Below are 24168 nucleotides of genomic sequence, written 5' to 3' on the forward strand. Positions count from 1 at the left end.
TCCCGACATGGCACGGACGCGCAGGCAGTGGCGTCACCTGCGCATCGGGCCCCGTCGGTATATATATAGAATATAATGTATCTTGTATAGTTGAGAGCTTGGAAATACAATTTCAGAATTACTCAGTTTTTGCTCTCTCTCGCTTTCCACCATTGTTATACACAATCCAAGCTCAAATCTTTCAGTCTTCACAGTAGCAGGCAAATTTCTCGCTATACTAGCTGCTTGAATTCGCATTAGCTTTTGTGCCAACATAGAAATCCCCACAATAGATTTATCAATCTTGGAAAGCAGAGGATGTGATACAAAAAGTCTAACCTCTTCCACTCGCGCCTCTTTATAAGATTCTTCTCCTATCCGATCCCTAACGCAGACATAGCTAAGCCCAATATTGACATCATCATCATCAGTAACCTTCTCAACAAGCGCTTCAGGAGCCTTGTCAGACTTAGTAACGACAGCAAGAGTCCTCCCACCAGTCTTAATCTTCCAATGTCACATCACCGCCTCATTGCCCATAACAACGACCATCTTTCCGCAGTTCAACCAAGGCAAAAGTAAAGTTAGCCACAATAAACACGCATCAAACCAAATCATATCAGAACTCAAACAAACTCCCATATCTAAAATGAATTTCTGAACGCCAAAGAAAAAAAGTACCATAATTGCTTGCCTTGATCCATATTGAGGGGTTGGAGGAAGGAAATAGAGAGTAAAGGAGATGCATAAAAAACTTTTTGAGCCAAGCACCACGAAAAAAGAAATTTTGATCTTGTTTTTGTGTTCTTGTTTTAACTCTTGAAGCTCACAATTTTTTTACAAAAAATATTTTTTGATCTTTTATTTTTTAATTTTGTTATTTTATTTATTTATTTATTTGTGTGTTTCTAACAATGAAAGTACAAGGTGGATTACAGAAGTCTAACAGAGTGAACTTTAGATAGGCAAAGTGTCAACTTTTAAATTACTGATAAACAACTTAAATTTCAGTCGACTCACAAGTGATAAGTTCTAATTTGCTCTATTTTTTAATTGTTAATTTAGTAGCCACATAAACTTCAAGTGTGCTAGCAATGCACATCATTTATCATTTAGGCAATTTCAGTTAATAACTTAACATTAAAGATCAAATTAATTGCAAGTTGAAAATAATATAGATTAAATTAATTGTTACTAAAATGTAGGGGCCATAATAGTATTGTTGATTAATATATATATATATATATTGTCTTATTTTTTTGAGCGATGTCATTTAAAGTTATCATCTTATATCTCAAATTTTCTCAACATGACTAAGCACCTGCAGCCCCTTTAAGAAAATTAGGAAAAAATGCTTATACACTCCCTGAACTTTAAAGCAGTGGCCATTGCACCCTCTACAAAGAAGATAAACTTTCTATAGTGAGAGTGACACGTTGATCAGAAGTTAGAACCACCGTGGCATCCCTCCCTCTGCGCCAAAAATTTTGTCCCGCCGTCCATGGTCTTGTCACATTGTTCAACTGCATATCCATCTCTTGTTCGATAGCCACCATGTGACTGACATTCGCATTCCAAATATTTTCCAAGATACATCAATTTTGAGACTTTATTATCTTACAATGAACTCTGATTTACAAGTTTGGATGTCTTCACTGATGTTTGACGATGAATTCCTTGGAAGCTGCAATCAACAACCAGACCAAATCCAAAAACCCAAATAGCCGAGTCCCCCACAATCTTTACAAACGCAACAAAGAAAACTAACCAAAACCCACCAATCCAATTCGAAATCCCAACAACGCACACTGAATTCATCAAAACCTTTTCTTTTCTTTTTTTTTCTTTTTTTGTAAAAAGAGTTACATATAAATTCCTTTAATCAAAAACTAAATTGAAAAAAAAAAAAAAAAAAAACTTTGTTTTATTGAAGGTTCTTGGGGATCAAAGTCTAGGAGCTTCAGAGGCGTAATTCCCATGTCCAGATCCATTAACCTTCTAAAAATTGAAAATAATTGGTTTTAGAAATTCAAGACTTTTTTATTTTTTTTTGGGTTTGTGGTGCGGATCCATATATACTGTTGAACTGCACTGTGAGACCACAGATGGCAAGATGAATTTCATTTGACAGAGGGAGGGATGTTGCGGTGGTTTTGACCAATCATCTTTCTCACTCAAAACGTTTCTCTCTTCTTCCACTAAGTTTAGATTTCAGATTTGGTATTTTAAATATCACGTGTCTCACATGCATATTCTATTATAATTTTAACAGCAAACTAATGGAAGTAGTGATTTGGCACATGAATAAAGTTTAAGGAGTAAATTGGCTAAAATAAAAGTTTAAGGATTGTAATAATCACTAATCTAAAGTTTAGGGGGTGTGAGGGCATTTTTTCCAAAAAATTATTCTGTTATTGGACCATGCAGCAAATCGGACCTTTGACCATCCATACCCATAGATATGTTAGTATTGTCATCCCTAAAATTCCTAAAATACAACTAAAATTTGATAAACATGAATCAACAAAAAAGAAAAGGACAATAATGAAATTTGATTAGGATAATCAGAACACAATCTCAACACACGAATTTATTTTTAGTATCAACCCGTGGTACACTTAAAGGTTGAAACATTAAAAGCGCATACCTGGAGTTACTTTGAGAAGCACAAACAATTGCCCAGTTGTCATCTTCCATTAAAAGAGTCTAAATTAATTTTCAGCCAATTCTACTTTATTTCCTTCCCCTCCCCCTTCTTCTCTTCTCAATTTAAACTCCTCTTCTCAATTCAAATGGATCATTAAGTGGCCCAAAAAGAAACCTAGAAGAGAATGTTGAGCGTATTATATCAACCCAGAATTGATAATGTAGTCCAACGAACAAAATAATTGGGACACTAGCCGAAGCAAATATAACTATCGGAATCGACGCCATTTCACTTTTAAAGACCAAACAGCAGGTTGCGCTGAAGGCTACCAGCATGCCTGCTATAGAGATAAAGAGTGCGGTGACTCCCAACTCCAACTTTGTTGGTAATGACACGAGGAAATCCATTTCCGTGAAACATGATGTGAGAATTGACAAAAACATTAATATTGACGTCGAAGAGAAGACCAGTGCTATTGCATCTGATATCAAAAGTACCCTAAACCAAATACTTTTCGAAAAAATAGGGATCCCTGTGTCTTGATTACTGCCACCCGGTACGGTGAAAGTTGCAGCGAAAACCACACCGGTAATCAGTGTTGCCACAACAATGTAAAAGTTTACTGTATCCTTCATCCACCTTTCACCTTCTCTCCTTAGTTCTTTATGTTCCTCTGTAAATAAATCCCAAGGTGTTCGGTTCTCATTATCCCTCATCTTCGGGTATGAAGGCGGCACAATCCTTTCTACCTCCTACAATTTTGGACATGTAAATTGACAAGTGTAACCAAAACAAAAAGAAATTTATATAATACAAACACCAACCTTAAACCATAACAACTCCCGTTGCATTCGAAGGGCTGCTCCTGGTACAAGATTTAATCGGGCTTTCGGAGCCAATTTTCCTGCTAAGTGCAGGATGTTTTGTTTGTAGGTATCAACATAAGTTAGAATTATTTCCTTCATAGCGCCCATCTCATGTATCAACTTGAAGACACTCTCTTGCCGATTTATAACAGCAATGTGAAATAAACTTTGATGGAAATTGTTCGTAGTCCATATCATATCCGGATAAGTGCGGATAAGTATAATTAGAAATTCAGCATTCCCAAATTCTGCAGCATCAAAAAGTGGAGTTCGAAGAAAAATGTTTGAGAACCGGTTGCCCGTGAATTCTTGAATCGCAATCGAGATGCGATTAATCATTTCTTGGACTAATGCTTGTGTGTTAGTTTTGTCACGGATACCTTTGAACCCTAGATATTGGTTAAAAAATCAATTTAAAGATCATTCAGTCTAAAAGAAATATTAATTACATAATCTATGAAAAGACGGAAACATTGGGTAGATTATTTTAAAATCCATATCAAAAAATAATGTTGAAAGATTTGTTTTATCAAAAAAAAAAAAAAATTGAAATATTTGAACTTCATTCCCTCATTGCTTAAACCTTAAAGAAAATGTGTTGTGTAATAGAACTTGCCCCATCATCTTTCAAAAGTTATCATGGTTTTTTAGTGTAATTTGTAGTGTGCCTTTGTATTAAAATCTCATTTCTTCTACTTTGTGTGTATGTTTGGTTTTCAAAAAAGAAAAGAAAAAAAAAAAAAAAAAAAAGGAAAAAAAACAATTATCCCACATTGCTTATAAGAGATAGTGTTGTGTGTAATTGTCCCACTCTCCCATAAAAGTTATGATAACTTTTGAATGGAGTTTGTGGTATGCATTTATGTTTGAACCTTATTTTGTCTCCCTTGTGTGTATTTGTTTCTCAAATAAATAAATATAATTATAACTTAAAGTAAATTTTATTTTGATCTTTCAAAATAAAATTTCAAAGAACAATAAGATTAACAACTAAGTTTAGAAGTTTGTTTCTTGTTCATTGTGCTAATTGGATGACTAGTGACCATAGTTGTCAGTATCGTATGATACGTATCATACAATGTAAATATCATATAAATCGTATCATATCGTAAAATTGTACGTATCGTACGATGCATAAACAAATGTTTTAAAATGAGTTTTTGGTTATCTAACAAGTTGTTAGACTTGTTTTTAATACAAAATTATTAAGTTACTTAATTTAGCCTAATTAATAAAATAACTTGTTCATAAGTTTTTTTTTTCTTTCTCTTACAAAATTTAGACTATTCGTATTTACAAATTTGTTTTCTATACTATAAATAAGGTATTATTTGACAATATAATTATTTTTTATTTTTATCATTATTATTATAAGTTCAAAAAAGTAGAATGCCAAAAAGAAATATATATTTTTTAAATTTATTAAAATAAAAGAACAAGAGAAGATAGTAAATGTTGATGACAATGAAGAATATTTCAATGAAGAAATAAGTTTGCAAAGTGATAAATATGATGATAATATTGACTTAGATATAGTTGATACAGCAAGATGATGAATATGATAAAAATAAATTATTACTTTAGGTCATTTTTAATGTATTATTACTCTTGAGTTTAATCAATTTGAATGTGCATGTTAGAAACATATACTAGTTTGATTTATTTAGTTTGTTTGTAAAATTTTATTACATAAGTGATGAATAAATTAGTCATTATTTAAATATTTTCAAAATTTATAACGAATATGTACAAATAATATTTATTAATTTATTTTTAAAATATATACAAATAATTTTTTTTCAAATAGTGGTACACCCGAAACGGTACACCAATATTGACCGGTACCGAAATATTTAATTTTGTTAGTCAAATCGGTACAACTTCTTGTACGAGATTGACTCTCTTGAGAAACAGTTACAAGTATTACGATAGACAAGACAATTCAAATAGAAAATGGTTTTCCTTTTGAGAATTTCCAATGGTTTAGAAAGTAGAAATATCATTTAAAATTAATTGAGATTAAGCTACTTCTTATTCCAAGTTGATTTAATTTGAGTAAATTTGTCAAAAGATTGTGTTAATTTAATATAAACTCGTACTTGGGAAATGTTATATCTATGCAGAGAAGGAAATTTGGGTTCAAGCCAAACTAACAGAAGTTGAAGCGTCTTTTCCAGAGTGATAGCTGACTGTTGCTGCCAATTGCAAAGGGTTTTTTGGCCAACTCACGCAATGCTGCAATAGTCTTTTCATTTCTTGCAGTTGCTAATGCATCAAATTTTCTCAGAATACCGAGTGCTATATCTGTCCATAAATACAATACATCATTGTCAAAGGTTTCATGCCCAATCAAAATTTCCGTTGAAGGACATAAAACAAGGCCAAAATGGGGTTTTATCATTTCTCACAAATTTTTCAGCAAAATGTCATTTGTTTGAAACTATTTAAGGATATGTTCCTATTTTAAAACTTAATTTTTAGAAAATTGAGTTTCAATATAAAACTCGATTTTTGGACAATCGAGTTATAGTGAAATGAAACTTCAAAAAAAAAAAAAAAAAATTATGGAACTCTTGAGTTCCATTCAAAGAACTCGAATTCCACTTGAATATTTTCACAGAACTCAAGTTCATTGAGCTCAAGTTTTATACTAGAAACTTGAGTTTCATGAACTCGAGTTCCATAATTTTATTTTTTTAAGTTTCATTTCGCTATAATTCAATTGTCTCAAAATTTAGTTTTATATTTGAAACTCGATTTTTAAAAAATTGAATTTCAAAACAAGGGGCATTTTTCTAAAAAGTTAGTGAGAAAGTAGTATTTTGTCATTTTGGCCAATAAAACGATGTTATGGAATTTTTAATTAATTGCCTGCAACTCACATGTTACTGAGATGTGGGACATACCATACATATCATTGGTAATAGTAGACATAAGGATCTCCATGCGTTCGTCGATAGACAAAAACCGGAACTCAGTCCTAGAGTATAGATACAACGTCATTTCTCTACTTCCGAGCTTTGCTGCTATGTGAAGTGGTGTCCTATATTCGCTACTGCGGATATATAGGAGCCTACTGTTCCTATTCACCATCGCCTCAGCAATTGTCACAGTTCCTGATTTTGCAGCAAAACAAAGGGCTGTATCTCCATCTACGTTTTGCTGTTCTAATTCTTCGCTAGTCAAAAATCGAACCACTTCTTTTACAAAAGCAGTGTGTTTTGATGCGAATGCAATGTGAAGAACTGACTCACGCGTTTCTGTAAGGGATCCTCGAACGGCATCTCGATCAGCCTCAAGTATAGCCCTAGCAGATTGCCAATTACCTCTTAGAGCAGCTGCTAAATAGCCGTCTGGAAATTTTTTTTTTGATAAGAAGAGCTTAACTTTATTAGATAAGTCTTTTGGTGACACGACTAATTTATATTCTATATATAATATAAAACACAAGTTTTTAACTTTTTTGTTGATCTCGCGAGAGCTTGCCATATAAGAAGTTTTGAAGCTTTCATAATTTTCAACATCAACAACATTTTTTTTAGGTTTATATTTAAAATCCGGTTTTCTCAAAAGTCAAAGACTCAAAACCCTATTGCTATATAAAAGTCAAAGACTTAAAATCTGGTTTATTTAAAAGATAGTTTTCTCCTATCCGTTTCTCTCTTCAGGCCATCATTTTCTTTTCCAACTTAGACTTGGTATCAATTTTTTTTTTTTTTTTCTTTCTGGAATTTGTAGACATAGTAAGTGATTTCGTTCATCAAGATTTAATTTTATCTCTACGTGTTTAATAGTTATCATCATCGAAAGTCTCAGAGTTTATTATTTAAAAAAAAATTGTAGTTTGTTCTTGTGATTTTCATGTTCTAAATGCTTTCATTGTACTTTTTTTTTCTTTAAATAATAATACAACTCCATCACAAACCCTAACCCTAATGCAGTCTCTGTAGGCACCAAATAAATTCTCTCTCAATAAGAACGAATATGTCTGGAATTGTTCTTCGGAACACATACGGTTCCACATTAAAAACAAACAATTATACGTCAAGCCACTAGAGCAACTGATTAGTATTGGACTATTTATCAGAAGCTTTGCCACAACAATATATTTATTTAATACAATGAAGCTAAAGTGTACACGCCACCTCTCATCATGGAACTTATAATTTCCAACACCAACAGAGAACAAACACCTGAGAGTATAGCTATCACATGCATTCTATCAAACACTTGTTAGCAATATGCAACGATACCCACAAAAGGAATATTTGATTTTTGGGGTTATACCATCCTCCTTTCCTCTCATCCTAATAATTCCAATTCTCCAACACTACCAACCACGAATGGCTAAATAAAAACAAATCTCAACAAAAAAACCAAAACCTAACTCATAATGTCCAAAATTTTAAAACAAAAAACAATTATTAGTAGCGGTTTGACGGTGGCAAAATCCATGCCTGACAGTAGGTGGTGGCTCTCTGCCTTACGGACTTGCTTCTCTCGATCTCTCTTTGCCTACTGACTTTCTCTCTCAGTGTTAGCTTTTATTTTTTTAATAAGGCGGGCATATATGAATTAGAGAAAATCAGCAGTGCCACTGTCACTCTCGCCTTCAATAGCCCCAATTTGGTATAAGCCTCGTGCTTCTTCAATATTGTCGGAATGAGAGAGAGAGGCAAGAGATAAAGAAGAAGAAGGCATAAGGGTTGACCGGGAGTAGAGAGGTGGTTTATCGGGTGGGAAGTTAAAACTTGAACTAAAATTTTAATTTATTTAAATATAATAATGATTTGTAAATTTGTAAAGGCTGGAAAGCTGAGGTTGCCACGTAATTTTTAAAGGTTCCACAATTTTTCACATCAACAATACTTTTTACTTTTTTTAAGTGTAATTTTAAAACTAAGTTTTCTTAAAGGTCAAAAGACTCAAAACCCTATAGCTATATAAAACCCTACCTTTGTGGGATTTTTAAAAGACAGTTTTCTCTCATCCGTTTCTCTCTTCCGGCCATTGTTTTCTTCTCCAACTTAGACTCGGTATCATTTTTTTTTTTTCTAGAATTTGTAGAGATGGTAAGTGATTTCGTTCATCAAGATTTAATTCTTTCTCTACGTGTTTAATAGTTATCATCATCGAAAGTCTCAAAGTTTATTATTTTAATAAAAAATTTGTAGTTTGTTCCTGTGATTTTCATGTTCTGAATGCTATTGTTGTACCTTTTTCACTAACTAATAACACAACTCCATCACAAACCCTAACCCTAATGCAGCCTCTGTAGGCACCAAATAAATTCTCTCTAAATAAGAACGAATATGTTTGGAATTGTTCTTCGGAACACATATGGTTCCATATTGAAAGCAATCATACGTCAAGCCATCAGAGCAACTGATTAGTATTAGAATATTTCTTATAAACTTTGCCACAACAATGTATTTATAACATACAATGAAGCTAAAGTGCACAGGCTTGAGACAATCTCTTTTCCGACAATGATAAGCAACTAAAATTAAATAAAGATTTTTTTTTTTTTTTGGTCTTTTTTACCTTCAGTTCAATTGCCCCTATTATTTGTCTTTGGTTTTTAATGAGCTTTTGTTGATGCCCACTTTTGACAAAAGTACCCAATGGCAAAAGAAGCCCAACAATACAAAAAGATGAAGAAAGAAAATACTAAAATAAAGACCATTAGGCTAGAATGGCAGGAATAGTGGTCAATAGGCCCACAAAGAATAATAAGTGGCCAGAAAGAAAGCAAATGGGTTGAGGAAGCCCAATGAATGAAGAAGTAAACCCATGAGAATTGTAAGAGATTGAGAGAAAGTAAAAGTGGGCTAAGGAAGCCCAAGAAAGGAATTAGTAAATTCATGGGGTTGGCACAAAGGCCAATAAGCCCGAAAGGTAAAGATGTGGTAGTTAGGTTAGGGAAGCCCAAAGAATTTAGCAAGAATATATGGGAATGAAAGAGGAAAGGAAGAATGAAATGGGCAGAGGATGTCCAAAGAATGAAATGGGCTATAAGGAAGCCCAAAGCATGGAATGGGCTGGCCCAGTAGAAATGTTAGACAGAAAGTCCAAAAGAAGAAATCATAAAAGAAATAAACATGGTAGGTGCTTCAGCCTATAAACCCAGAGATAACAACAGGTATAAGGATAACTGATATCATAGCAGGAGCAGTGCAGTGCAGTAGCATGGCAAGAGCACCAGTCAGCCCACGGACACAGGATAAAAAGGGACATGGGCCAAGTAAAAGGGGGAAAGCCCAAGCAATGCCCATTCCGAAGAAGGGATGTGATACAGAGAACTAAAGCTCAAAGACCCATGTATCGTTCATGCCACAAGAGTTATACGAATACCAAAGCGTACAGTAGAATCAGACAAACCTAGAGGCAATGGCAAATGCTTGAGAGCTAGAAAAGCAATAGACTCGAATGGAAGTGGAGCATGCACACAAGGCTCAAACACCACTTACCTGTACCTAGCTAATACAGGGGAGATAGGCCACGGGTCAGAGGTATGAGAGGGTGTGGTCTGGTAGTAGGGAGAAGGGGGAGCCTATTTTGGAGTTTCTGCTTAAACTCTTTTGGGAGAAGTGTCCTGCTAGGATGACATCTCACTCAAAAGAAGTAAATATAAACTGAAATCACTAGATACATGCTATTAAGGTTGGTAATGGAGAAACTTAACCTTTATCCGGATGAAAGTATTAAGAAAGGTAAGAGACAAAACAAAACCATTTTTTTCTAGGAATGAGGCGTGACATAGCCAACACAGTGTAGTAGTGGTGGCTGGGTAGCCGGCAAACCAATGGGCAATCTTGGAAGGACACCCATTGTTGGTGCTAACATAATAATAATAGAAAGAACACAAAGAGAAACTAAATAATAATTCTAAATATTATTAATTTGAAGAGAAAGAAAATGCACAACACTATTTGAACTGAGGCACACCACTTGTTCTCTTTAAGGAAATTCAAGCCCTTAGTTAGCTTGACACCTCCACTCTTTGCCTCCTCCTTGCGTATATATCTAGCTCAATATTTGAGTCAATTCATATTAGTTCATTAATTACGACAATTAAAAAGAATAAAATAGTATTTCTCCTTTATAATGTGGGATTAAACAATTCACTAACTCTTCATTTTTCATATTTACTCTCACATCTTTTTACATTTATGTTGTAATATTTGTTCAATTTTATTGATTAATATTAAAATGCTCCAACACCTACAACAAGCCAAAAATGGTTAAGGGGAAAAAATGGCAAATCCTATCACAACAAACAGTATAAAAATGCCATAGACGTGCACAGTGAGGGGGGGGGGGGGACGGCAAAACAGAAAAACAAAAAGATAGAAAGAAAGAAAGAAAGAAAGAATACAGAAAATCAACAAGAAATAGAAAAACAAGAGTGATAGGAGCAAAAACATGCATCAATAGACTACCCACTTCTCTCCCTCTCAATAGCCCACTTTCTAATGAATTAAAAATTCACGACTAAGTCATCTAGGTCCTTTTTCAAAGTGTGTAATTGCTACGCTAAGAGCTACCTCTGAAGTTACACACATTGGAGATTGGCTCCCCTTTTAGACTTGTATTTGCTAAGCCTATTCCTTTAGCGGATGGATTTTCTTCTCTTTTGTGTTGGTTGATCAATGACTAACTTATTATCTTACTGCTAACTTTTCTTTGCCATGACCTTGTCACCTGTAATCATATTGTGATATCTTCCTTTGTGGAGTTATTCGTATATTATTGTTATTAGTAGAAAATGTTTTAGTTGTCCTGCTACATCATGTTTCCTACTATAACATTTGCAAAAGTTTTTCCTGTCGTGAGCACGTAATACGTTCAAGGTTCCTGCCAGGACACGTCAGCACAAGAAGGGCTCAACTTGCGCACAAGCTGGCTTAAGGTGTGTTTCAGTTAGGCCAATCCCGACTCTCCTACCCTAGAATCACAAGCCATGGTATAGCAGCAGCAAGCCAGCCCAAAATATAGAAAATGCCCACCACAGCTTTGCAGAATTTGGAATTGAAGAAGCAAGATCAAGATGTCGTGGACGTCTAAGGTGTTGATTTCTTGGTATGGGTTTGATTTGCGTTTATATGTTAATGTAGGTCAATCTAAGCTTGCTGCTTTGATTTGGAATGTATAACCTTAGCATGCAAGTTAAGAATTATATTGGCTATTGATAGTTTTCTATAAATGATATTAGTTGTATGCGGTTATGGCTCTATCTAATTTATGCGCCAAAAAATAAAAAAAAATCTAATTCTAAAGAATTACTTTATATGCTTTGTGTGAGTTGGGAAATTGATTCATCCATATCTCCAGTCGTATTGGTCATTTAATTTTGCTGAGTTACAAAAAATAAAATAAAATAAAAAACTAAACTAAACTAAAAAAAATAAATATAAAAAACTAAAAAACTATACTATTATTCCACAAAAGAAGGGATTGCATTTACATCAAGCTCTACACATTCTTAGTTAAATTATCCCAAAAAATTCAACTTTCTCTTTTAGTTTAGCCGATCTATTTTTTACATACACTTACATCAATCTCAAGATTACAAGTTCTACACTGTTCATATTGTCATTTTCAACTTACCCCTTTGCATTTTGTTATGAATAAATTTTGTTAGTGTGGTTTCTTCCAATACAAAAAGGTAAACTATGTTCAACTGTGATTAGATTCGTATATAAGTATATACTAGTGTGTAACCCGTGCATATATACGGGTACAAATTAAAAAAAATTACAATTATATGGTTCAAATTATACATGATATTAACTTACACATTTTTAAACCATACATTTCTAAAATATATAACGTTTTCTCATTATATGTGTGTGTGTGTGTGTGTGATTTAGAATTTAATTGGTTTTACACTCTTTGGTTTTTGCACTTAATAAGTCACTTGCTACTAAAATCAAAAACTTAGATAGACACATGACGAAAAATTGAACTTCAATTGAAATCCAATTTAGAATCTAATTGGATTTGAACTCTATGATTTTTACACTCAATAATTCACTTGGCACAAAATTAAAAATTAAATAGGATACGTAGCGTAAAAATGAGAATCCAATTAAAATCTAATTAAATTTTATCTGAGTTTTGATTATATATATATATGGGTCGGATTCTCAATATTTGTAGTTATAATAAAATTATTTAAAGAAATTTATCCTTTGTCTTTTGTAAAACACTAATTTTTTTTTTGTTCCATATGATTTCATACCATGTATTTCTTTTCTGTGAAAGAAATTCTAATTTTTCTTTTTTTTCCCCCAACTATCTCAAGGTCAACAAAAGTGAAGAAAAGCTCTCATACAAAATGTTCATCCAATATTCTATCAATACCCAAACCCCCCCCCCCCCCCCCAAAAAAAGAAGAAGAAGAAGAAGAAGAAGAAGAAAGAACATTATTCAAACAAGAGATAAACTCGTACATTGCACATGTTAGTGACTAATAATCATAAATGACTGAGTTATATGAGTGAAATACGTGACTATGACTACATTCTTTTGAAAGTTTTTCTTACAAGGTGTAAGTCATATGTTTCACTCGTTCTACAAGTAGCCTCTAAGCACGTGTGTTGTGCGTGCTTAGAAGCTCTTTTATTTTTTTTTGGTGAAGATTAATTATTTGCATCTATTATCATTTGGAAATATATATTTTTATTTTTCAAACAACTAAAAAAGATAAAATTTAGAGATAAGCCTTAACTGTAATTTTTTTTTTTTTTGGAACGTGTGTTTAAAAGTGGTGTAATGATATAGAGAAAAGTTTGGGGTGATGAACATGACGGGAAAGAAGGCCAAATTTTAGGAGTTCTCTTAGTTTTTTATTTTTTAAATTTGGGGTGTTTTACTTTTATTTGAATGAAAAAGAAATAAAAAGACTAAATTTTAGAGAATAAAAAGATTAACATGAAGGAAAAAATAATAATAAATTTTAGGAGTTCTCTTTTTGAATTCAAAATGAAATTTGTTATTTAATATTTTCTAAGTTAAGTTACAATTTATTAATGAAGGTATTTTTAAACCATATAAAAGTCCATATCAAAGAAAATAATCCTTTTATAAATAGTATAGATAATTATCAATGACATATCCAATTATATATATATATATATATATATATATATATATATATATATATATATAAAAATTCAAACAGGTTATGATGTAAAAGATTACCACTATACCCTCCAATAATAATGTGACACATCCGGATTTTATACAAACCCTCATAAATATTTAATATAAAAAAATGAAAACTCAAATCCGCTGAAAAACAAAATCCAATTTCACTGCAAAGTGGGACAAGCACCGATTAATACGGTGCCGACGACGTTGCCAAAATCTAATGTGTCACATAATACATTGTTATTGAAAGGCGCAAAAGTAGTCTTTTACACGACCTTTTTGAATTTCTTTTCATTTCTTTTTCTTTTTTTTTTTATATAAAAATTGAAAAATAGACATTTATAATTTTAAAGATTAAAGCTAAAGAAGAGGGCAGCAACCCTGACTAGGGCTACAATAACTTGAAGAAAAGTTCACAAGATTACATAACTTTGAAGGAGTCATTAAAACACAGGTGTCTGAAATTTATTAATACAAATTCTAAAGTTTTTTTTCACACACCACCTCATAGAGCCTAAAATATCGTCAATCCTTAAAATCTGAAATACCAAAGGAAAGCAGTGAGCTTGACAACTTAGTAAGTAAATTAAATTAAAGGTGTCCTTTGGCTTGTCAATGCATGGGTACTACAATACGAGTGCCTAGTATCGTTCACAGACCAAATCCTAGTGCTATATATTGTTTGATGGAACCCTAGAATAGAGGGAGAATACAAATGAGAGAGATGTATGACTATGACAGAAACCACTCTATTAATTTGAGCACTCTTTTCCGTTTAGAAAATGCTTAAATAGCCTACTGTAGTAGATTCTAAAGTTACCATTGCGTATCATTAGTGTGATGGTCACTCCACAAGTATGAGTGCTTATGAGGTATAAGGGATAAGGGCTAAGGTTCAAGCCTCTAGGAAGGAATTTTACACACATATACACTTAGATTAACACTAAAATTAGGCTAAATTAGAATTTTTATTTTGTATAAAAAAAGAAAAGAAATCCTAAAATTTGGATTTTTCTAATGGCTTGTCCACATGAATGCTCGATGGGCACCAATCATATGGCCTAATGCCATTATGCTAACATCCTCTCCCTCATTCATCATTCATTAGGGTTGTACATGGTGTAGTGCGGTCGATTATGGGAGGAATTTTGTAGCACACCTATAGGGTGCAGTTTCCCTCATGTCTGACCGCACCTCACATGTGAAAGGGTAGGAATCGGTCTACTTCAGGTTTGGTTCAACCTAGTAGTGCGGCACAGTTAGTTCAGTGCAACAATAAAACAAACATATAATTTTTTTTAAAAAAAAAAAACCCTAATGGAATTAGAATCATCTAACAACCCACATAGAATTATCAAACATCCCAAATATTCAAACAAACATGTTCATAATATTTCTCTAATATCCACAAAAGTTTCAAACAAATTCCCCATATTTCTAGAAGCATAGCAAGGAGCCAAGGTGTTAGGAGTTTTACTTGTTGCTAATGATGGCATGAGGAATGATAGCGCTTGGGCGACATTAGGTTAGTCACTTGGCTTCATGTCTCCTTAACACATTGATAGTTCCTCATGCCAGATTAGTAATGCTCCTAAGTGCTCTTTAAGGAGGACACACCCAATCTCCCTACTTAAGTTAGATAGATGAGTAGTTTGAGAGGGCAGCATATGGAGGCACCTTACTCCACATGATGCCCCAAGACCATGGTAGAGTAGAGCCATGGTAGGCAGAGTTGGTTTCAAGATGGGTGGCAGCAGGTGGTGTTAACCCCTGAGTGATGTGCATGGCATTGGTGGCTTGATGGTTAGCTGCTTATGTGGGCTTGGTGGCTTGTGTACAAGGCAAGGTTGGACTGCCATGATGATGTGCAATCAGATGCTGTGTGCAAGGCATGGGCTAGTGGGTGTTGGCCTAGTGCATGGACAAATGCTAGTGAGTTGATGGTAGTTACTTTGTGTGTGTGCTGCATGTAGGCATGCTGTATGGACTATGTTTGCTAATGGGGGAGGGCTTAGGCATGGGTGAAGCCTCCCAAAACATGTGGAAACACGCTGTGTAGCCTGTTAAGTGATGGGCAGAAGCCTTATGATCAGCTGAGACACGGGCTGTGAATGTGCTGATGTGCAGGAGCAATTACCAAGAAGTACCAAGGAAGTTTCTGGTTTTCCTGATATTCAAACCTACTGTATAAGGACTTAAAACATGGAGAAGAAATCAAGACAGCAGCAATTCAAGGTGTCCTAAGTCAGACCACAAGTGGCAAGTTGTCCAAAACCTAGACTGTTATTAGGCTATAATTGTCATAACAGTTATTTCTGTGTATATAACCCTAATGTTGTTGGGGGTGTCAATAGCAAAGTGTATATGGCTTTAAAGAGAATTATGTGCATTTCTCCAGGCTTGTAAAGGGTTTCCTTTGTACTTGAGATTAAGTAATAAAGGTTAGAAGTGGGTTTCCTGTAAACATAGTGTGTGCAGTGTGCGTGTGTGGTGTTGGATGAAACTAAGTCAATGACTTAGGACCATCACAAGAAGAAAATTGAGTGAAAATTTTGACCCTATGATACAAGGAGATTTAGCCTACGTATTAAGCATTATACAAATTCACATACCTGAGCATCAAAACATACACTATAAATTTCTAGATTACAGCCATGACAAAAAGGAGAGGAGGGAGGGGAAAACTTGGAGAATAGTGGCATTGAGATGCAAAAGACGGTGGTGGTGAGTGGTGGTGAGAGAGAGAGAGAGAGGAGAAAGAAAAATCGTAGATCTAAAAGATTTCTCAAATTTAACCTAGGCTTTAACTAAAATGACACTATTCCAATTTTCTTTTCTTCTTCCTTTTTTTTTTAATTATTCTAATACTAAAACAATGTCTCTTTGAACCTAATATTAAAATTTAAAATGGGTCCAAAATGACGTTGTTTTGTATCAAGCTTAAAAAAAAAAAAAAAACCTTAAATGAAACAATGTCGCTTCAAACTCACTTAACCTAAACCTATTTTTCCTTCTTCTTCATTTGCCTCTCTCACTTTCATGCTATACTCAATACTGGTATACTCTCTCTCTCTCTCTCTCTCTCTCTCTCTCAATTTCTTGTATTTTAAAACTGAAGCATGAGTATGTATTGTCTATGTATATATATATATATGGTTGTTGGTTTGGTTTCTCTTTGGTTTGCAAATATTGCTGTCAACCACCACACCAGCCGACGTCGATAACGGAAAAGGCCTACCGACCACCGCTCCAGGAACCTTTGATGGAGCTTTCAACGGTCGGATTAGCACGGTTCCAAGTGGTTTTGTCGACGTTGGTGAGTTCTTGAACAAGCCTATCATATATGATGAGCACACAATCCAAAGTGCATCTCTCATCCACTTCTATACATTTTTTTTTTACACATATAAGTAGAAATGGTTTGTACATCGATAAGCCTAAACTATAAGATTTATATTGTCATATAGTTAAATTTGTAAGGTTTGTACTATTAAATTTGTAAGTACCGACCAATATCTCACTACAAAAAGAAATTTTCAAACTGACATGTAATGAATGTATTTGATAAATGTTAGAGTTACAAACTATTTTATAATTTTTTTTACAAATTGTTGATGTAGTGAATGATCATTAGTAAGAAAAAAAAAGTAATATTAGTAGTGGACTCAGATAAGAATTAGTAAAAATTGATCACAACAATACTTTTTAAAATTGTTGTGAAATAATTTATGGCTATAACATTACTCTATAATGAATAAGTTCCTTAATTACTTTTTGTATTGTATTTAAATGTGGACACATCATCCTGTATAATAAAATTTGTAATATCATTATAATCATCCGATTTGTAGTAAGTATGTTCCTTAATATACTTAAATGTTACTCTATAATAAATATGTTCCTTAATTACTTATTATGTTATATTTAAATGTTAACACATCATCTTATATAATAAAATTTGTAATATACTTATAATCATCTCATTTGTAATATTCCTAATATCATTCAATTCCCAATGTAGTCTTTGCAAATAAGAATAGAAGTGGAACAAATGATTTTTTAGAACTTTTCTCAATGATATTTGAAAACTATTGTGTCATTTGTTTGAGTAACTGCGTGCGTGCAAGAGATAAAGAGAGAGCACTTACTTTCAACAGTCTGATGTTGATTTTGATTTTCTTGTGCGACACGCGGCATTCCTTCTTTTAATGTCGAAGAACCTGAGCTAACTCCTTTGGGTTTGTCAAGAATAATTGGTCGCTCTAGTGATGTAGCTGCATCGGGCTTAACTTCCAAAGCCGTATGAAGACTAGTATCTCCAGTAACAGATTGTACAGAAGAGGGTCCTTGTTGATCGATATTTTCATAAGAAGCCCCATGATGAATGACTCATTCTATGAGACAAGTTATGAAAGCACCCCCTTTGATGGTTTTTCTTTTCCCCCTTCTTTTGTAAGAAATAAAATATAAGAATTGTAAATGAACTACGTAAGATATTATGTATGTAAACCTAAGAAGCAAGGGTGCATTTCAAGTCTTGGGTGCAGGTATGGGTGTGGGTGCGGGTGCGAGACTCAGCAATTTTTGAAAAAATATAGTGCGGGTGTAGCAATTAAAAAGTTATTAAAAATATTTTTATTTATATTTTCTATATATATTTTTACTATTAAAATATTCTTAAAAAACACATTTCTATGGCCTTGGTTCACAAAATAAAGAAAGAACAAGGCAAGAAACACAAAACACAAAAGAAGTAACAAATATTCAAAAACAAATCAAGGAAGAAAAAATTTAAGATGTTTGGCCTCATTCAAAGCCGATTTTAGTTGTCCCGGCATGATTCAAGGGCGATTTTGGCCTTTGTTGGTCGTTTCGGTCAGTTTTGACCGCCGGCTGATATGATTTGATTTGGTCGATACGACCTGATTCTGGCCGAATCAGCCTGGTTCGGCACATATCGGCCTGAATAGGGGCAAATCCCAAAAAAAAAAAAAATCAGGCGCGGCACTGATGCGCAGGCAGCAGCATCAGTGGCCGCGTCGAACTCTGACGCAGCACCCTCCCAACCGTGTTGGTGCTTCCTAGATGTAAACATGGAATACAAAATTCTATGTAAATAGTTGAAGAGTACAAAAATAAAAAAATAAGTATCGTTCAACGTAATAAAAATTTCTATTTTGAAATAATTTAACTTTATGGGCTAATGATAACTTGCAAATTGCAATGGTGGTTTTCAACCCAAATATTTCCCACCCAAAGGGTGCTTTTTTTTTTTTCTTTTTCTTTTTTTGCTAATTACCCAAAGGGTGCTTGCCTTGATGTTTCTTATATCATATGTACATTCAAAGCTTAACGCCTTGCAAGTTAAAGTTTAAAAGAGAGAGAGTGAGGAAAGATTTTAAATAAAGATATTGTGTAACATACCATGACAGAAATACGAATACCGAGCTTATGATTTATGGACTTAGGAAAACGAAAAATTCCTAAGACGGCAATAATTATTTCGCTGTTGATTTTCATTACATGAGCTAGTCTAACACTTAGGCCCGTTTGGTAAGAGATTTCTTGTAATGTTGTTTAAGTTTTGTGAAAATACGTGTGGGTGAAAGTGTGTGAAAATACGTATTACGGTGTTTAAACAACAATTTTTGTTATTTAAACAACGTTACCAAGTGAGGCCTTACTATTAGAAGTTGAAGGAAACTAATGTTGCCCAGACTTCTAAAAGCACATGTGGCTCCTTTATGGATGAGCTCTAATGGGAAAGTTTGTAAACAAAATTAGACAGAATGCATAAATTGAATCAATTTGAAATTTAGCAATTTAACCAAAGTAAGTTTAGAGGATTAAAATGAATATTAGCCAAACTTAGAAGATGTAATTTACGTTTTAACCAAAAAAAATTTATTATAATATAAAATATAATATAATTTTAACTTATTATAAGTGTTCTATGATAATTACTTTTTATCGGTACGTCTAGACACTGATTGGTTTCTAGTATAGATTAGATTCATACTTTAGATTTCTTATTTTACAACAAAAAATTTTATCAATTAAGCTTACTGGAACTCATTAATTATCTTAAGATTTTTAGAATCAAAATAAATTGGAGCAAAGCCCAATAATTCACATCCTCAAAGATGTTGGGTTGTAGACTGTAGTAATTATCTCGTGTCTTTTTTCTTTTTCTTTTTTTCTTTTTTTGATAATCTTCAATGATATGTATTAAAAGGAAGTGAATACAGGGGGACAATATGCTAAACAGATAAGACTCAAGAGTCAAAGGCAGATTTTCAATCCTTCTCACATTTTGTATGAGTAAAAATGTAATTTTATAAAATGTAGTGGTGTTTGTGTAATTTAGTAAATCGTAGGGGTTGGTCCGTTGGTGGACCTATTGACTAGACTTGATTTTATTTGACTTAGCTTTGTTTCTTTATTGGGCGCATTGGGTCAAAAAAATTGATTGGGTTAATTGTTTCGGCAATAATAAATTTTGGGCCTTTCATTTCGGGCTGGGCTTGGGTGATTAGACTGGACAGCTTTGGGTTGGTCATTCTTTTAACCTGCAGGTTACGAGTCAAATAATAAGTGTGATCAAAATTTAAATAAAATTAAAAATATTTTACAAAAAATATCTGAAAGGTTAAAAATTGATTGATCAATTTTTTTTTGAGAACATTGATTGATCAATTTTAAAATAATATTTTTAATGAAAAATATAAGCATATAAGGACCGGCTTATACAATATTAATTTTTGAAAATTCTTCGTGTAAACATTTTTTTTTTTTAACAATAAAGATCTCAAAAATATATTTTTTTAGAATCTGAAGAGATAAATTTTTTATTAACAAAGATTTATAATGATAAAATCCTTAATTTACATTATATGACTAAATAATGCCAATATTAAAAAAAAAAGGTAAAATAATAAGTCATAAAAGAATATTGAATTTATCTATTTAGAGAAATATAAAATTGAAAGATAAGATTATTTAGGAATTAATTATTTAGATAAAATATAATGAAATTATTTTAAAACTTTGAAACGAAAATAATTTAATATATTTGAAAGTTTTTAATTCTATTCCGAACTTTATATAAATTAAAAAGATACATTTTGGAGATTATCATTTTATCATTAATAAATCATAAATGATACTGCATGTATTTGCTGATTTCTTTCTTTAATAGAATTCTAATATTTTCAAAAGACCAAATATAAAACAATTTAAAAATATGTTTTTAAAATTAGATAAATAAATCATTTATATTATATGGAAAATCATAGTCCTTTTTGAAGATCTTTTTTTTTTTTAGAAAGCTTTTTAAAGATCATATCAAGTTGAACAGGCTACAAAGATCCCATCAATTTGATTGGGTTGGATCGGATCATATATTTAATGGTCTAATGATTTTAAGATGAATTGTGTAACGTAATGACTTTTCGAATTAATATAGTTACTGAAACAGCGTAGGCATGTAGAAACAGAATTTATAACACACAATTATTACAATTTTTAACACTAAGCTAGTAGGCAAAATTATAGAGAAAACCTCTCTAGCAAACTTTTATTAATAAACACATAACATTAATCAACATCTTTATAAAGAGTATTTATAGTCATAGAATTTCTCTTACCCCTTTTAGAAAAAGAAATAATAAACATACTTCTACTTGAGAAAGGAAAAATAATTTAACTAAGAAAAAAAACAATTAAAATTCTAATTCAACTAGGAAAACTATTTTAATTCAACGTGTTAAAGCAATTAAATCCTAATTCCAAAAAAACAACTTAAAATATTAAAATTATTTTATTCTTTCTTAACCAATCTGCATCATTTCCTCAAGATTTTCAAAGATTGATGGACAAAATCTTTAAAGAGCTTAAAGATTTTTGTGTAGTCTATATAGATGATATTCTTGTGTTCTCTAAAACAATGGAAGAACATAAAAAGCATCTTAAATTTGTTTGTGAAAAATTCAAAAAAAATGTGAAATTAAGAGTCCTTTCCCCAAAGAAAATTGAGGTAGAAGAGGAATCTATATAATTCGTAGGCTTAGTTTTATATCAATCAGGTTTGAAACTATACGTTTCAAGCCTTAAGGCCCTCCCAAGGCAGATCTAATCTTCCTCTTCATTTTTCTTCTTTCTTCTCTATTTTTATTTATTTATTTATTTGTGTTTAGTTAGTTTTACCATGGTTCAGTGAGGGAGCTGTTTTAATTTGGGAGCCATAACGTTGATTGTTGGGGGTGATTTTGGGCATATTATCTATTGGTAGGAGCTTGTGTTGGAATGATGGGTCCGAGGGTATAGGCTCAAAATTGGGTGGTGATTGAGCCACTGCGTACGGTGGTTATGGTCCGTTTGTGAGAGTTGTGGGACGTGGTCTAGTGTGTGTGTGATCAGGGTGTGTGTGACGAAAGAAATAGAATTAAAAATAGAAGGTGGAAGGATTTTGGAGATACCTTGGCTATGCTGTTGATGTACTTGTGCTGTTATTGGAGTGGTTGTGAGTTTCAGTGGCTCCCTGAGCTTGGACTTCATAGAAGCATGTGGGACGAGATTTATTTGGATAAGATAACGAGACCAATCCAATAATACATAGTTTTTTTTTTTTTTTTTTTTGAGAAGATCAATAATACATAGTTAATAATTAATAATGCATATATCCCAAACTTATCAATGGACACTCAAAAGTCAAAACATGTGCTTTCATGAGTTCAACTATTCGTCTCGTGTACTATAAAGTTATTTTGAACCACCCAAATGTCTTATCTTTATTTCTTTGGCTTTCTAATCCTTTGTTTTCTTCATTTCATACTCGACTACAACAAAGACTACAGCCTGGAATTTTCATCCCATATTTGTCTCAAATTTGATGTCCCTAATTTATTTTGGTTTGGATTGGTTTTTTTTTTTTTTTTTTTTTTTGGGGGGGGGGGGGGGGGGGTGGGAAAGAATGTTTATTAAAAAAAAAAAAAAGCATCTCTAATTTTTTTTAATCTATTAAAAAAATGTACGTTTTGCTTGCTAAAAAAAGGTATTTATTATTGTCCACAGAAAAGTGATTCTAATATTAAGTTAAAATCTAAAGAGAAAATAACGCAAATATAGGGAAATTACACTTAATATTTAGAAACTAATTTTAGGAAATTTATTATTTAATTTATAAAATATGAATTAAGAAGATCAAGTTTCAAAGCATTCGACAATATTGTGGAAAAACATGAATATTTTTATAACAAAATGAGTATTATATATAGGTCTTCAAAAAAACAATTATTACAAATGATATTGTAGTTGTAAAGTATTCGCACATTGTGTATGGCATTATTGTCTAGTATTTCATAATGGTGTATGTTGTCCGCTGATATATAAGATTAACCTAACCATAGAATGAGATTTAGAGTTTATATCCCTTACACCAAAAACTAACTGACGTCTTGACTTAAAGATATAAAACAATCGTCAAAAGGTGGATAGCATAAATTTTAAATCTAACGTATTAAAAAAAAAACCAAAAAAAAAAAAAACATAGAACTTAAATAAAGTATGAAAGCTAGCTGTGGTGCTTCAAGTGACTTAAAGTCTAAGCATTAATAAGTGTTGTACACTGACATCTAAAATTAACTTTACCAAAGAACTTAACAAAGTCTGAAAGCTAGTTGTTGCAAAGTTTAAACATTCACAAATTACAAAATGCTTGCCCCTTCTTGGTTCTTTATTGAGCTAGCTCGGATTCAAAATTCACTTGGGGGAGAAGGAAGTGGGAGTCTCGCAAGAAAATGATCTACGGTCGATTAGGAATAAATCAAAATTTGAGGGGGCAAAAAAAAAAAAGATTAATTTGAAGTAAAATTAATCCAACATATTAATGGACATTAATAAAGAGTTCGATTAAACATTTTTGGGCAGGTCTAGGATCTTGTTGGTTTGATATATGGATTTGTTAAGATTTAAAAGTTTAGAAAAATTAATATAACTGTGAACACAAACTTGTATATAGATCTTAAAATCTATAGAATATATAAGATAATGTTCAAGGTGCTGCAAGTTAGAACATAAGAAAAAAGAAGCTGCAAGTTTAGGAAATTTGAAACATGCCAAGTTCAACCAATCGAGAAGAAGGCTCGACTAATCGAGATATGGTTCTACAGAATTTGGGCCAAACTTGTCTGTTTGAAGTCCAGTTCGTGATCTGCTTGTTGCAATATATAAAAGACATTATAAGCTAACCCTAAGTGTGGTTTTCAAAGAGAGAAGTTGTTTGTTCGTCTCGGGTTTTAGAGAGAAAAGTGAGATGAGAGGCCATCTTTATGGTGGTGTTGGCTGAGGTTCACCATGAAGGAGCATGAAGGGTCTACTCCATTTAGATCGGTGAGATTGAAGAGAGAAGAAAGTGATTTTCAGTTAGGAGAGTTGAAGGTTGAGGAGGCTTAGACTTAGGTTGATTGGAGATAAAGCCATGGAGGCTTGGCCATGGTTGGTGTTTAGTTTTTGGAGAGAGCT

General features: G+C 32.7%; 1 protein-coding gene across 5 annotated transcripts; it reads right to left on the minus strand.

Annotated features, from left to right (window-relative positions):
* Positions 1-102: 102 nt before the first annotated feature.
* LOC142642590 (uncharacterized) lies at positions 103-22275 on the minus strand. 5 transcript variants are annotated; one of them, XR_012845687.1, is made up of 7 exons: positions 22125-22275; positions 17796-18094; positions 6375-6845; positions 5647-5796; positions 3451-3881; positions 2627-3378; positions 103-531 (listed from the first exon to the last, which is right to left on the minus strand). XR_012845687.1 is itself a non-coding variant. In XM_075816982.1 (6 exons), the coding sequence occupies exons 2-6, from the start codon at positions 17842-17844 to the stop codon at positions 2749-2751; spliced, it is 1707 nt and encodes a 568-aa protein (XP_075673097.1). In that variant the 5' UTR covers positions 17845-18094; positions 22125-22275; the 3' UTR covers positions 2547-2748. The 5 variants fall into 5 exon arrangements, 4 of the variants coding, with proteins under 4 accessions (XP_075673097.1, XP_075673096.1, XP_075673094.1 ...); XM_075816982.1 differs by lacking the exon at positions 103-531 and having other exon boundaries at positions 2547-3378; positions 6399-6845; XM_075816981.1 differs by lacking the exon at positions 103-531 and having other exon boundaries at positions 2547-3378; positions 3451-3872.
* Between the last annotated feature and the right edge of the window lie 1893 nt (positions 22276-24168).

Source organism: Castanea sativa, chromosome 7, assembly GCF_040712315.1.
Source record: "Castanea sativa cultivar Marrone di Chiusa Pesio chromosome 7, ASM4071231v1".
Lineage (NCBI taxonomy): Eukaryota > Viridiplantae > Streptophyta > Magnoliopsida > Fagales > Fagaceae > Castanea > Castanea sativa.